This window comes from Schistocerca cancellata, chromosome 5, assembly GCF_023864275.1.
Source record: "Schistocerca cancellata isolate TAMUIC-IGC-003103 chromosome 5, iqSchCanc2.1, whole genome shotgun sequence".
Classification (NCBI taxonomy): Eukaryota; Metazoa; Arthropoda; class Insecta; order Orthoptera; family Acrididae; genus Schistocerca; species Schistocerca cancellata.
This window is the reverse complement of record NC_064630.1, coordinates 17,198,580-17,215,203: the sequence shown is the minus strand read 5'-3', so window position 1 is coordinate 17,215,203 and position 16,624 is coordinate 17,198,580. Positions and strand designations below refer to the sequence as shown.

The 16,624-nt window shown below is 40.5% G+C and overlaps 1 protein-coding gene across 1 annotated transcript in view; it reads left to right on the top strand.

The window, feature by feature from the left end:
• LOC126187829 (uncharacterized) overlaps positions 1 to 16,624 on the top strand; it is a 161,452-nt gene that overhangs the window by 83,571 nt on the left and 61,257 nt on the right. The window contains exon 3 of the mRNA XM_049929130.1: positions 3,187 to 3,428. Within this exon, the coding sequence (XP_049785087.1) occupies positions 3,187 to 3,428 (242 nt within the window). The remainder of the gene's footprint in view (positions 1 to 3,186; positions 3,429 to 16,624) is intronic.

Here is a 16,624-nt window from a genome sequence, read left to right as displayed (position 1 = left end):
CTACTCATTTGGAGTAGTGAAATGGGGTAACACAGACCTAGAAGCACTCAATACACTTACATGATCACAGTGCCACAAATATAGAATACATCACATACATTCAGCAACAGAAAGATTCACATTAAGCAGAAAGGAAAGAGGAAGGGGATTTATGGACATAAAAAACCTACATTATGGACAGGTAGACAATTTAAGAAAATTCTTTATAGAACGAGCAGAAACTAGCAAAATACACAAAGCAATCACTCATATAAATACATTGGCTACACCATTGCAATTTCATAACCACTTCTACAACCCTTTAGATCACATAACATCAACAGATACGATGAAAGTAAATTGGAAAAAGAAAACACTACATGGCAAACACCCATATCATCTAACAAAGCCACACATCGATCAAGACACATCCCACACATGGCTAAGAAAAGGCAATATATACATTGAGACGGAAGGATTCATGATTGCAATACAGGATCAAACAATAAACACCAGATATTACAGCAAGCATATTATTAAAGATTCCAATACCACAACAGATAAATGCAGACTTTGCAAACAACAAATAGAAACAGTAGACCACATCACAAGCGGATGTACAATACTAGCAAATACAGAATACCCCAGAAGACATGACAATGTAGCAAAAATAATACATCAACAACTTGCCATACAACATAAACTAATAAAACAACACGTTCCCACATACAATATTCACCGCAAAATGTACTGGAGAATGATGAATACAAATTATACTGGAACAGAACCATTATAACAGATAAAACAACGCCACATAACAAACCTGACATCATACTCACCAATAAAAAGAAGAAATTGACACAACTAATCGAAATAGCCATACCAAATACAACAAATATACAGAAGAAAACAGGAGAAAAAATTGAAAAATACATCCAACTGGCTGAGGAAGTCAAGGACATGTGGCATCAGGATAAAGTTGACATTATATTAATTATACTATCAACTACAGGAGTCGTACAACACAATATCCACCAGTACATCAACGCAATACAGCTACATCCAAACGTATGTATACAACTACAGAAATCTGTAATTATTGATACATGTCCAATTACCCGAAAGTTCCTAAATGCAATGTAACATATACCGTACAGTTAAAAGGAAGTCACGCTTGATCAAGGTCAACGTCACTTTCCATTTTTAACCAGACATAACGTCTGAGAAAGGAAAGAAATGATGATGATATAATATAATATAATTGTGTAGGCTTATGAGGCCAGAGGCAGTTGACATACATTTTTTTCTGAGGATCATACCGTGTCATAATATAAGAAACTATACTTGAGTAACTATTTACTATCATTACAGTGGGAGGTGGGGCACATAATAAGGATTGAGAATTGCATAGCAAACCATGGCTGCAAAAGCTACTGTGCACTGCTGGGTTTTGATGTACATGAGAGTACTGGAGGGAATGCTGCCTGCTTTGAAGATGTTCTAGCAAATGTGAGGCGCAGCTTAAGGTTCCAGTGTGATGGGGTGCCTGAGCAGGCATTTTGGACTGGTTGTTAGTAGGCGTTTGAACAGGTCATTCATGCATCAATGGATTGGCCATGGAGGAGTGGTTCCCTGGGCACCATACTCACCAGACTTATCAAGCCCTGATTTTTTTCTGTGGAAATCCATAAAATTGCTGATGTATCTTGATCCTGTGGAGTCTGGAATGGATCTTGTCCCAAGAATTATCTGCATAGCTGCTACAATCAAAGAAACTCCGTGTGATGGAGCGTGTCCAGTAGTCAATGCTCCCTTGGCATCAGGCATGCTTGGCGTCACCAAACTTTGAACATCTGCTAAACAATTAGAGATGTATTCATGTCATGCACCATGTGTGCTCAGTATGGCCAATAAATGTTTGAGATGAAGCACTCTCTTGCTTTGTTAGCAGAGTAATTTGCTAGTGAAATAAAGAATAACAATGTCCACAGCAACACAAAAGGTATACACATAGTCAAGGCATAGAGTCTAAGTTCTTACAAACTCCCTTTCCCATCTAGTCTGTGCTGCCAGGTACCCCTGACGTTTGTGGCCGTGGGTTGCTGTGCAATTCTCGGTCCTTATGATGTACCCCACCTACTCTGGAAGTTCGTCATAACATTTCTGAGACACCCTGTATACATATTTGCTCTTGATCTCACAGTCCTATGACAATAACCAATTAATAATTTTGGAACAATATGTCCGACCTCCCTTTCTTTTCAGAACCAGCTTCCAGTGAATTGCATCTAGTAAAGACTCAAAAAGTTCACAAATCAGAGATATGTATCTAAATGTTTCCAGTGAAATATATATTCTCTTGTGTTTATTGACAGCATCGATAAAATGGTGATTTCGTGTAATTCTTTTTATATTAAATTGTATTTTTACTTTATAAAATATTATTCTGTTTATTTTTATTTAATTGGCTGTATAAATATTAGGATGATTAACTTTTGGGGGTCAATCTCTTTTTATGTAAATCATGCTAAAATGTTTTTATGATTTGTAGAACAGGTAGTGAAATAGCAAACCAAGATGAAAGGAATGGAAAAGAGAGTTTCTGAGCAAAAGCTGAAGACCTTGAGAATTTGACTAAAAGTGGTATCAGACGATTCATCTAGTAAGATCCCATTATCAAACAATTTAGTTTATAAGAATGAGGCAGCCTTGGGTTGTTGTATGAAAATTTTAGCGAACAAGAAAATATGAAGTTTGAGTGGAAAGAGTATAGTTACATCCCAAACAAAACCTTCAACAGCACTGTCATTAACATTGCCTTAGAACACATTTTATTCACCAGTTCAATGAAACAGTTTCCATAATGAGTTGAGGTTACCAGTGGAAGCACAACAGTGACTGGTACACTCATTATTATCTGTGTGAAAATGTGTATGCTACACTCCATAATTTAAAATATTTTAATTTCTTGCGCATATCGGTCTCTCAACTCCTTGGAAGCTATATTTCTTATATTTACCTTGCAGTCACACGGAGGAAATATTTCTCCAATTTGTATTACTTTTATTGCACGTATTTATTTCTAGAAGTTTGGCTGTTCTTATTTCATTAACAAAGTGTAGATACCAGTTTAGACCAGTTTATTGCTGTGTTTGAATACTGCGATTGTGAATGTACTAATTGCTCAATTACTGGTAATATTTTCAGGGGTTGGTCGAACTGGCTGGCACATTGATGGTTCTTTCCAGCCAGCTCCATTTGCCTATTCTTTATATCATATAGTGTCAGTGCCAAAGAAAGGCAACACAGTGTTTGCACCTTTGACAGAACTGATTGAAGGCCTTAGTACTGAAAAGAGAGCAGAGTGGGAGAGATTGTGGATGGTCAGTGACAGACGCAGTGGTCCAATACATCCTCTTATCTACACTCATCCAGTCACCAAGAAGAAGGTAATGCATAAACATCTGCCTATAAATAAATATTATAAAATGGAGTACAGTTTGTGTCAAATCAGGACAACATAAATACATTTATTGTATGTAAGTATGTAGTATATTGTTTATACTCTGTTTGGGAAGAGACAATACAAATCTCAATTTGGCCATCCACATTTAACTTTCTTGTGGTTACCTTAAACTGTTTCAAATGTAATGCCAGGATAGTATCTTTGAAAGTGATATGATCCTGAACCTGCTCCATCCCTGTTCAGTTCGAGAATGCGATCAATCTCCAGTGACTTTAAAACATTAAACTGTAATGTTCCTTTGGTATAACTTCGGATCTTGTAAGCCTATGCACACTAGTGGAAAAAAAAAAATGTAGAATAGTAAAATTTTGAGAATACATTTGTGTAGGTAACATATTTAAATGATTAAAATGTCCGTATCACAGGTTAATGTAAACATGAGATAATCCATTGAAATTGTGAAATTCTGATGCATGACTAACCAGTGTAATTGCCAGAATGTTGAATGCAGGTGTGCAAATTAAATGCATTGTGTTGTACAGGTGCGGGATGTCGGTTTGTGGTACGGAGTTCCATGCCAGTTACACTTGATTGGTCAATACAGGGACAGTTAATGCTGCTCGGGTGATGCTGGAGTTATAGTCCGATGATGATGTATATGTGCTCGATTGGAGACAGATCTGCCGATCGAGCAGACCAATGCAACATGTCAACACTCTGTAGAGAATATTGTGTTACAACAGTGGTGCGTAGGTGAGCATTATTCTATTGAGAAGAACCCCCTGGAATGTCATCTGTGAATGGCAGCACAGAAGGTCGAATCAGCAGATTGATGTAAAAATCTGTAGTCAGGTTGCACGGGATAGTTAAGAGAGTGCTCCTGCTGTCATACAAAATCACACCCAGGCTGTAACTCCAGGTGTATGTCCAGTGTGTCTGGCACACAGACAGTAGGTTGCAGCCCCTCAACTGGCTGCCTCCTAACAAAGGCACGGCCATCACTGGCATCAAGGCGGACACCAGAAGGCATAACAAACTTCCATTCTGCCCTCCAATGAACACTAGCTTTACACCACGGAAGTCACAAATGGCAGCTGTTTGGGGTCAGTGGAATGCACACTACAGAGGTGCCCTTGGAGTAACTGATTAGTAAAAGTTCGTTTGTCACTGTGGTGACAACTGCTGCTCAGATTGTTGGTGCATCTGGAACCTGGCCTTCTTGTGACCATACATTCTTGAGACCAATGCTGCCAGCAATCATGTACGGTGGCTACATTCCTGCCAAATCTTTCTGCAGTATTGCAGAAGGAACATGCAGCTTCTCATAGCCCTGTTATATGACTCCGTTTGAACTCAGTGAAGTGTTGATAACGGTATCTTTGTCACCTTAAAGGCATTCCTGACTAACATCAACTCACCTCGTCCAGTCTCTAAAATAACAAACACTCATGACTATTACAGCATGTATTTAAAGCAGACCTGATTTGCATCCGCATAGTGGTGTTACTAGTGCCACTCTTATGCTAATGGCAAGAAATTTAAGTATACATTGTCTTTCAGATGAAGAAACGTGCCTACCAACTTTTGATAATGTCGCACAACTCCTTCTGTGTGTTGCTAGTGTTTTTTTACTTCAGTGTATTTGCTTTATATGCAGCATGCCATTTACAACTTTTCTGAAAACTTTCAAGTAGAGAAATGCATTGTGTTAAAGCAATGTATTGAACATCTGATGTCAATATCATCTTTTTATTCCAGGTAAATGTTCCATTCATATTATTAGCATTGTCAGAAGCATATTTAACAGTCAATTCAAGGCATTTTAGAATATAAATAAAAGTATTTTCCTGGAGAACGTAAGATACAGTATGTCTTCGGAAGTTTAGTAACTATTTTAAGAGATGGTAGTGTACACTAATTAGAGTAAAATGTTCCACATATCATGTTTCTATTTTTAGTGCTTACAGAGCTACAACTGTCAGGACGTAAATCATACAAATAATCGTAGATAGTTTTAAGCAAAGGAATAGGTTAAAGTTCGAAGTTGACCTCCATACATTCCACCTACAACTTTAGTGCTCTTTCGATTTCTCTTGACTACACTACATGTAGCTCTTTTGGGGTTGTTTAGGCAGTCTTTTATGGGGTCATTAATATTCATAACATTGAAGGCTTAGGTTTTCAGTGATCCCCACAGACATTCCTTTCAACCATTGTGACAAACAAAAATGTAAAGGGCTGACTCTGTGTGTCCAAGAAATGTGGCCATTTATGCCGATTCATCGTCTGCGGGATGGTGGGTTTAAATAGTGTCACCTGGTGGCTAGTGCTGGTCCCTGTCATGCTGGAAGAACTTACTCATCCTTGTAACCAAAGGAGTGTCTTTCAATAATGCTGGAACACTTTTTTTTTTAAAAAAAGAGTGTAGATATTGGGACCCTTTAAGATGATGTGGTAATGCAACAGGCCCAATCAACTGATTGTCTATCACACCACACTACACATTTAAGACAAGCATTCTCCATAAAGGCTTATGAGTTTTTCTTGAACCAGTGAGTGAGTTATGAGTGTTATTGATACCATCATGAGTGAAAGTGACTTCATCAGTAACCATCATTAATGTAGTTACTCAGCTGTTTGCAATTAGCCAATCATCTACCTTCAACTTCTCTTTAATGGTGGTAAATTTGCTGCAAATGAAAAGGACTGAGGCTGTGCATAGTAATGTCTAACATATTGTTGTGCTTGGAGCACTACTCACTTTAAAATTTCTGTATGAGTTTGTTGAAGAGCTACATTCTACCAACTGAATTATGACTTATACTTTATCCATACTGTACTTGTTTGCATATTCAGATGAGATGTGACTGCTGGGTACTACACCGGTCTTGTGCTGTTTAGTGAAAACACTTCATTCAGCTTGGTGAAAACACAAGTAAACATTGTTCAGTCTGGTACTCTGTAGATGGTATATCATGTACCATATTCTCTACAAGCAGCAGTGTTTCCATTAAAAAACTTGTACACAGATGCTATGTTGGGATACTCAACATTTGTAAGTACATGTATCATGCTTAAATGATATGAGGCAGTCAGATGAAAATGAGACAGATGGAAAAAAAGCAAGTAAATTGCTGATTATTTCAAAAGTAATTGCCATAACTGTTACTAAATTTACCCTATTGTGAGACAAGATGGTCAATGCCTTCATAGAAAAATGTTTGCGGTTGCCAGTGGAATCATAATTGTACCCTGGTGTGCACCTCTTCAAAGTTAATTGACAGATACCAATGTGTGCCAAATATAGCCACATCTCTATCCAACTGGGTTGCTTCACAGAACTCAACTTGAAACAAGCCAAGGCAGTTTTGATACTCATGACCATTTCCCACTACTCTGCGGCGGTTCTATTGGGATAATTTCTTTCTTTCTTTCTTTCTTTCACGTAGAAAAATTATTACACAGCAGCTGCTTGATGACAAACTGCAGTTATCCCATTTTTGTGGTCTTAATTAATAAAAAAAGAAGACTAATGTATGATACCAGTATGTATTTATGGCAAAACCCATGTATATGATATACAAATGATACAGTACTAAATATTTCCCACTAAAGATGATAATGTTTGTATGTGATTTAACAGCCACTCCAGCAAACTCAGATCAAGTTAACTTGTATTCGCTACACAAGTATAAAGTGAACAAACTTTTTTGTAAAATATAATAATACAGTTTGGTATTATTATTATCATCATCCCCTAAATTGGTGAACAGATCACAATTGCTATATATAAACAGCATTTAGAAAATATTGACTATTGTTATTAAAAATACTAAAATAAGTATATAGCTTTGTTATTCTTGGAACTTTGTCTATCATCTCTGATGTTGTTGTTGTTGTTGTGATCTTCAGTTCGTAGACCGGTTCGATGCAGCTCCTCGTCATTCTACTCTATCCGGTGCAAGCCTCACGTCTGAATAACTACTGCAACCTACATCCTTTTGAATTTGCTTACTGTATTCATCTCTTGGTCTCCCTCTACACTCCCCCCCCCCTCCCCCCACACACACCCTCAAACTTCCCTCCTTGATGTCTCAGAAAGTGTTCTATCAACCAATCCCTTCTTTTAGTCAAGTTTGCCATTAATTTCAAATCTCCCAATTCTATTCAGTACCACCTCATTAGTTACATAATCTACCCATATAATCTGCTGCATTCTTCTGTAGCACAACATATTTTAAAAAGCTTCTACTCTCTGCTTGCCTGGACTGCTTATCATTCATGTTTCACTTCAATACAAGGCTACAATCCAGACAGATCCTTTCAGAGAAGACTCCCTAACACTTAAATTTATATTCACTGTTAACAAATTTCTGTTATTAAGAAACACTTTTTCTGCCATTGCCAGTCTACATTTTCTATTGCCTCTACTTCAGCCAATATCAGTTATTTTGCTGCCCAAATAGCAAAAAACTGCTGCTGCTTATGTGTCTCGTTTCCTAGTTTTATTCCCTCAGCACCATCTTTTTTTTGTTAATGTTCACTTGATACTCCTTTCACAGTGTTGTATGTTCCATTCAGCTGCTCTTCCAAGTCTTTTGCTGTCTCTGACAGATTTACATTGCCATTGGCAAATCTCAAACTTTTTCTTTCTTCTTCCTGAACTATCCCACAAGGGACTCACATCTCTTACTGAGTACGTGCCTGACCAGCACGGTGTCCCAGCCCTCACAGCACTACTTCCCTTTCTGTGCTGAAAGTCTGTATTTCTACTATTCTTTCTCCTTTCTATCTTTTCTGGGATGTTCTTGGATCCAGTTTGTGTTTTGGGCACTCATTTTCTTACCTTCAGGGCTTCTACATCTTTTCATTGTTAATTATATGGTATCTTTGTTGGGCTTCAGTTGATACTTCTTTTCCAAATTTTACAGAAGTGTGAATTATGCAGGGAAATTCACTCAGTGTGGCATATATTCAACCTTTTTTCCTTTCTGTTTTTGCACTCTTCTTTCTTGCAACAGTACTATGCCCAAAACTCAGCACAGTAGCCATTCTGTTGTGGGATGGGGTCATCAAGTAACTGTACGGTGGTAGCCTCGGACCACAAAGTGATCGTACTGTTGGTGCCTGAGCTGGAAACTCCTCATACAAGCCACAGAGTATGTACTCATCACGGCTGGAGCATGGGGATGCTGGGAAATGCTTTACTGGCCCGATAACAGTTGCTGTGGCTGGGTGGTGACGGTGGGGAAAGCCCCTGTTTGGATTTGGTGGTACCATAGCAGAAGATTCAACATGAAGTGAATTAAACTTTCTTCTGCTGGTGACTTCATGACCCCAGCAGTCTCTTCTGAAGCTAAGTTATATTACAATTTGAAAAGGTATAGGAGGAATGTAGAGCTCAGATACAAGGTGGAAAATACTCCCTCCAATAATTTGTTCTAGGATGGACAGGGATTCCTTTTTGACTACAAGGCATCCATTCTTTGTTGAACATCCCAAAGGCAAATTTGAGGAAGTGGCAGTGACTTCAAAAGTGAAAAGTGCCTCTGTTCTGCCTTCCCCATTCAGTCACAGGTGCTGCTCATCTGTGACAAGCTGGGCGATATTCCTGTCACTGTAACCCCTGTAAAAGTCTGATTATGGGTCTGGGTATCATTTTCCGTTGAGATCTCCTTTTACAAAGTGGTACAAGTTGCTAATTCAGAACAGCGAGATGTGCATTTTGTCCTTTGTGTCGAGCAGCAGCCGTAAGATAACAGATTTGATGCTGGAGCCTTCATCTTGGCCATAGAAGGTGACTTGTTGCCTGAGAGGGTCAAGATGAGGGTGGTGGTGTGTCACTGTGATGTCAAGATGTATATTTCTGCTTCCATTCGTTCTGCAAAGGCATGTGATTTGGACACACATCTTCATGTTGCAACACCAGCCTGGTCTGTAGGAATTGTGGCTATCAGTTGCACTTGAATGTACTTATACCCCTCCTGCCATCTATGTCAGCTGTGGGAAGCACATTTCCCCCCTGTTCATCGGACTGCACTGTTTTCAAATGCAAAAAGAAAATCCAGGAGAAAAAGTCCCTGAACTGTCTCGCATATCAAGAGGCCAAGAAAAAATATGATTGCCTATATTTTACACATACAATAGTGATGGATGGTATGCTACAACAATGTTGTCCACTCAGTATCTTCTGTATCTGGACCTTCAGGCTGCCTGTCTTCTCCTGCTGCTTCCCCTACACCCCCTTACCAGGAGGGGTCCCTGGGACATTCCCTTCCCAGGACTCTGCTGACCTATAACCAGCTGCTACCTGGTGGCTGAAGGACTCACAAATTGCAGATTATAGGACTATGTGTTCCTCCTCTGTCTCAGAATCTGAGACAGACAAGCCCTTCTAGAATTCTAAATCATTTAGAGACAAGAAGGAGAAGTAATAGCCCTCCAAAAATGGGGAGATTGTGATGGCCCTCATGCCATTTAGCCCCACATGTTCTGCCTTTGTACCTCAGGCAGCGTTCCTTGCGGTTCCCGTAACCCCAGACCCACACATGCACCCTGATTTGGAACAGATGTGTATTGATGGCCTGTCTTTGCAGCCAGTGACAGCAGGCAGCACTGAGGCGTGGCACGCCTCCTCGTCCCTTCTCACCCCTGTAGGATACAGATAGTGCAGTCCTCCAGTGGAACTGCAGCAGTTTTTTGTATCACTTGGCTGAACTATAAAATCTTCTGTGCTCTAACCCTGTTTTTTGTGTCACTCTCTAGGAGACTTGGGTCTCAGCAATGTAGACCCCTACCTTCTGTGGTGGTCATGCCTATTTTAAGAACCGCACTGATTATGAAAGAGCACTGGGTGGTATTTGCATGTACGTTCTGTATTCTGTCTACAGCAGACACGTGCCACTCAACACAACTTTGGAGGTTATGGCTCTTCATGTGAAGGCATCTCTGGAATTTACCAGTTGTAACATTTATCTTCCTTTCAATGATGAGGTGTCCCACAATGCATTGTCTGCACTATTTTCTCAGCTCCCCTCACCCTTCCTAATACTAACTTCATTGCCCATAAACCTTTGAGGGGGTGGAACTATGACCGCTGGAAACAGTAAAGCTGTCGAAAACTAGCTCACAGAGCTCGATCTTTGCCTCTTGAATACTGGTATTCCCACACATTTCAGTGTGGTGCATGCATCTTATTTGGCCATTGACATTTTTATTTGTAGCCTATGTCTTCTCCGGGAGAGTTCATAATGATCCGTGTGACAGCGATCATTTTCTGATCATTTTGGCCCTCCCTTTGTTTCACTTGTTTGGGTGTCCATCCAGATGGGTTCTCTTCAAAGCTGGTTGGGATGCTTTCACCACCACCACCACCACCACCACCACCACCATCACCACCACCCTTTGCACCCTGCCACATGGAGATGTTGACGTGGTTGTCCAGAACACAACTGCAGCCATTCTGTCAGTAGCTGACTCAGCGATCCCCTCTTCTTTAGGATTCCCCTGTTGGAAGACAGAACTTTGGTGGACCCCTGAAATCACCATGACCATTAGAGATCGCAGGCAGGTTCACAAATGCCAAAAGTGATATCTGTTGATGGAGCACCTCATTGCCTTTGAACAGCTTCATGACCAGGTCCACCATGTCATAAAATGACAGAAATGAGAATGCTGGAAGTGGTACATTGCTAACGTTGGACCACGTACCTCTCCTTCATAGGTTTAGATTGAGATTCGATACCTCTGTGGAAACTAGTAGCCCATGGGTGTATGGGTATCTCTCTGAATGGTGATGTCGACTCTGATCCAGATGCATTTTGCTTTTTATCATGCTCGAGCCTCTGCGTCTGTGAATTATCAGTGTGCATTTCATGTCCTCAAAAAGTGGGTAGAGTAACTTCCTTTACCTTTTACTACTAGGCATCTGGAATTGTATAATGCTCCTTTCAGTGAGTAAGAATACTTGAATACCCTAGCAGCCCTTTGCTCTGACATGGCTCCAGGGCAAGACTGCATCCACAACCTAATGTTCAAACACTTATCAGTGGATTGCCATCGCATCCTTGCTATTGTCAACTGTATCCGTAGTGAGGGCGAGTTCCTGTCTCAACAGCAAGAAAGTGCAAGTTGCTCGGATGTATGTTGAGCCGATGACTGTGTTGGTACCTTGAGTCTCGGAGTCTTTTGGCTCCATCCCAGGGCAGTTTTCATCAGTATCATTCTACTGTTGACAGTTAAGTCTGTGTGGAGTCTGCTATTTGGTAAGCTTTTGACCAGAATCAACATCTTATCACCATCTTCTTTAACTTGCATAGGGATTACGACACCACGTGGTGTCACCACATCCTCGCTACCCTCCACAAGTGGGGCCTCCGGGGCCAACTCCCAATTTTTATCTGTAACGTCTTATCTCACCATACTTTCTGGGTTCAAGTTGGTGCTTCTAGCACTGCTTCCCATCTGTATTGAGTGTGCCCCTTTTTTAATAGTTGTCAGTGGTCTAGCTACAGCTGAGAGATGTACAGTCTTAGACAAAAAAAATGACCGCCGGCCGGCCGCCACAGAGACTAAGTCCGAGTCGTTCACTTAACGTGGCCAATAAAACTGACCGCCCCTGACAACTTTAAGTCTGGCCATCTGCACAGTCTGGCAACACTGTAAGATGCGGAAGTGTTAGGAGGGAGCTGATATGGATGGAGTGAGCCCGTGGTCTTGCGGTAATCGTCGTGCATTCTAAACTTAGAATCGCATGTTCGCATCCAACTGTATTTTTTTTTTTACCACATTTCGGTCTTAAGTTATGAGTCTGATTGAACATCGAAGACAATTCGCTTAATATTCTACCCACCCGCAATAACAAGTATTCCAGAAACAATTCCGCAGGACAGCTCGTGCCTGCGTCGCGATCATAACAGCTTACACTTGGGCGTTTCCTCGCGCTGCAGCGGCTACCGGCCACCGGCCAGACGCCACCCGCCGCCTGAAATCCGGCCATGTGAAGACGGCGCCACGCTATCAGTGTATGTATCAATGCCATTTTCGAATTTGAAGTTCTAGTTAGTATCTTGCAGTTAAGCATTGGATTTTGCATACCTGAAAATCATGAACTACGATTAAGCATTGTAAAATTGTGTCGCAAGTGGAAAAAGCTGTAACATCTGCAACACAATATTTACTTAGGTATAACAGAGGGGTGAATGTAGAGGAGGCAGCTAGAAAGATTTGAACTGTGTTTGGAGCGAGTGCTTTTAGGAAAAATACGACAGAAAAAGATGTTCTTGTTTCAACCAAGATCATTCTGGCACGAATGATTTTCCACATTAAGGAAGTCTCCACTACTGATATACGCGACACATTACCATTTTACCATCATGCGACATTTGCATTCAACAGGCAAAGTTCGGAATTCTGGTGTAGGAGTACTGCATGCTCTAGTTCGAAACAACAAAAATCAACGGAGTGACTAATATTAAACGCCATCAGGTCACTCATCGAGCATTCCTATGCAGTACTGTTACTGGTGACGTGTTATGATGCCTTTATCGTTAACTTCCTAAGAAGAAATGAAAAGCTGAGCCCCACCAAAAGACGTAGACTAGAGCAAAGAGTAGTGTGAACATAATATTTTACATTTGATAGCTCCAAAAGTGTGTTTTGGACTAAAAATTCTGCCCCAAGGGGTGTGTGCAACATAGCTGGAATTTGTTGTCAACAACTGAGACACAGTTCGGTCGCAGTGTAATAAAGTCGAGGAACAAAACTACATCACCTTTGCTACTGCATGATAACTCACTCTGTTGATTTGAGAAACAAAACTATCCAGGAGATTGATAGGAAAGTCGTCTCTCAGGCACTTGTATTAATAGGGAAGTCCTCTCTCAAGCACTTGTCCCTCTCGTCATATATTCGTAAAATATTACCTTTCCCGCTCTTGATCGATCAACCGTCGAGGCAATTCATTGCTAGACGAAAATACTCTTAAAACTACTATGGTTTAATGACCTCGTTAAAACAAGTAGGTTTCTATGGGCGTAGAATTTGTAAACAACTGTAGCATTGTCAGATTGTTTTAGATATCGTGAAAGAAAATTCAGCTGCTGATTAATTTCTCTTTGATGATTACTGTTGCGTTTAGTAAACTAATGGAAAATGCAAATAAAATATTCACTTTACTAATACAAATTAAATTCAGCTTACTACAGAAACATCACGACGGCAGTCTATCTTAATAAAGCATTAAGTTCAAAAATGGTTCAAAGGACTCTGAGCACTATGGGACTTAACTTTTGAGGTCATCAGTCCCCTAGAACTTACAATTAGTTAAACCTAACTAACCTAAAGACATCACACACATCCATGCCCGAGGCAGGATTCGAACCTGCAACCGTAGTGGTCGCGCGGTTCCAGACTGTAGCGATGCATTAAGTGTCTGTAAGACGATTGATCCTATTTTAACACGAATTAGTAGGATATTACCAACTTTTGACTTCGAAAAGATCTGTATTTACTTCATTTCCTGTATCATTCGCAAGTCTTATGAAAATGTGGCATAACATAGATAAAATTATGTATTAACAATAACAAAAAATATGTCAGCAGAAAACAAAAGTGGCACTATGAAATTGGCAGTACCGTAAGGTTTTCGCTCTGACACTAAGGGTGACTGTAAGTAGCAAGACGAATTTTGCTCGAGCATTATCTTACGATTCCCTTATTGAGTTTGTATCTGCCTGCTTGTAGCTCTACTACAAAAGAATTAAAAATCTGGCTTTCAGCGAGTCTAGAAAGGTGAACGACAGCAGCTTGCACCTGGTAGCCAAGCAGGTTACCTGAGAAACGGTATTTTCCTGAAGTGGGAAGACATCCTTTTGTGGTTGAATTGTTGGCAAATATCAGTCAGATGTGAGCCGTTGGTCTAAGCGTTTCGGTGTGTTGATTTGTACCAATGATTTTTCTACAGGTTTTTTCTGTCCCAAATAGAGAGTTGAAGTCTCCCATTAGTATTTTCACGTCATCTTGGTGAATTTTGCTCATAGTATTTTCGAGTGTGTTCCCGAATTTTTCGACATTTTTGGTGTTTTTCTTATTTTCGATGTTGGTGGGGGCATGTGCATTGATGAGTGTATATTTTTTACTGGGGCTCTGAGTGAGCATAGTCATAAGTCGATTGTTGATGGCTGTTATTTCTTTGACAGAGTTGATGATAGATCTGTGTTCGAGAAAAGCAATGCCGAAGATTGGTACGCCTTTCGCTACCTTTTGTTGTATTTTGCTCCTGAAGATGAAACTGCTTCCGTAATGCAAGGTTTCATTGTCAGTTAGTTGTGGTTCTTGAAGAGCAATGATGAGAATTTTTTGTCGGTCGATTTATTATGTGAGATTATTCAGCTTTCGTATTTGGATCAATGTATCGAAGTTTAGTTATAAAAATAAATTTCTTATGTGTGTGAAATCTTATGGGACTTAACTGCTACGCTTACACACTATTAACCTAAATTATCCTAAGGACAAACACACACACACCCATGCCAGAGGGAGGACTCGAACTTCCGCCGGGACCAACCGAACAGTCCATGACTGCTGCGCCTTAGACCGCTCGGCTAATCCCGCGCGGCGTGTAGTTTTCAAATGCATGTTTTCTGCTTGTAGGGAAATTTACAGGAGATCTTCAATATTCTCTGTCGTGCTAACCTGGACTCCCCAGAATCCGAAATTCCGACTGCCGCCTGTCGACAGCCGGGTTGTGTACCCCCTGGGGTTAAGTTGACTTTGCTTGCACAGTTCATGTTTGCTTGTGTTTCATTGGTTTGGGCTGGGTGATTCCAGGACCGGACAGGACCAGAGGGTGTTGAAGCCTTTGGAAGCAAATATTTTTAGCCGAGCTCATTGAGCTAACAGACGGCGACCAGAGTTGCGGTGGTTTTCACTCAGATGTGTCTGGATTTTGAGTTCAACGGATTGAGTAGCCGTTCAGGATTGTGTTAGTATTTGGTTCACCCCAAGTATTTGATTTCCTTGGTACCACCCATGTGGGGAAGGGTTTCCCCTATCGGCCCCACGGGATTTTTATTATTATTATAATTATTATTGTCATTATGTCATCAGCAAATCCGATATGGTGCATCTTCCCACCACTGAAATAGATGTGCATTGTTCGATTCAGTATTTCCGTCACATAAATATGGGTTATAATTACGTTACATTGCTGCTAGTAGACATATTTCTCGCTTTTTCTTAGGCAGTTCCTACCTGTTACTCCATCATAGGAATTTATGTGCACAGCATTGTTGCAATACAGATGTTCAAATTATCCTATTTCTATTTCGATACCAGATCGTTGTAATCAGATGCAGCCAGACAGGCTTAATGTGGATATCCGAATACGACTCTCATCATTTGATAGACTGGGTAAACCACATTCTTAATCAGACGGTTGAATCTAGATCACTTATTTATGACAGGGCCTGAATTCTTAAACACTGTGGGAAATAATAATACAGTGTACTTATTACTAATATTTTATTTAAATATAAATATATGAACGAACGAGATAACAGTTTATTTACAGGAGCAGAGCCCCATCCATCATAGCAGAGCAGTGCGAGATTGGTTTCAGGGCCAAGAGAGGATAAAGCTGTTGCCATTTGTTCCACGATCACCGAACATCAACCAGATAGAGAATATGTGGACAGAGGTAACAAGGTCATTGCCATGTGGACCTACAAATGCAAGCGACCTTTGGACGAATATAGAAAACGTATGGTGGGAAGTAAGCCATCAAGCTACACTGTCGCCGTCTTGATGAAATCAATGCCCCTACGCCTTCGAGAAATCTTATGTAATGATCGTGGGTGGGTTGGTTACTAAAAGTAAACTCGTCCACAAAACCCACATGGACAATTATCTGATAGTCGGTCAAGCTTTGATTTGTCGCAGTTATTTAGATACAAGTCCATTTGCTTTCAGTCTCGTCCTTACAATTCTTGCAATGCAAGGTAGTTGAAAAATCTCACCCAACGACGCCAACTGAGGAATTGACTGGTGCACATGTTGTTCAACACACAGTAGTTGTCACCCTCACTGGAATCAATGACTCTCTGTGTGTGTGTGTGTGTGTGTGTGTGTGTGTGTGTGTGTGTGTGTGTTTTCGTGTTCACGCACAATCTGAATCAGTAC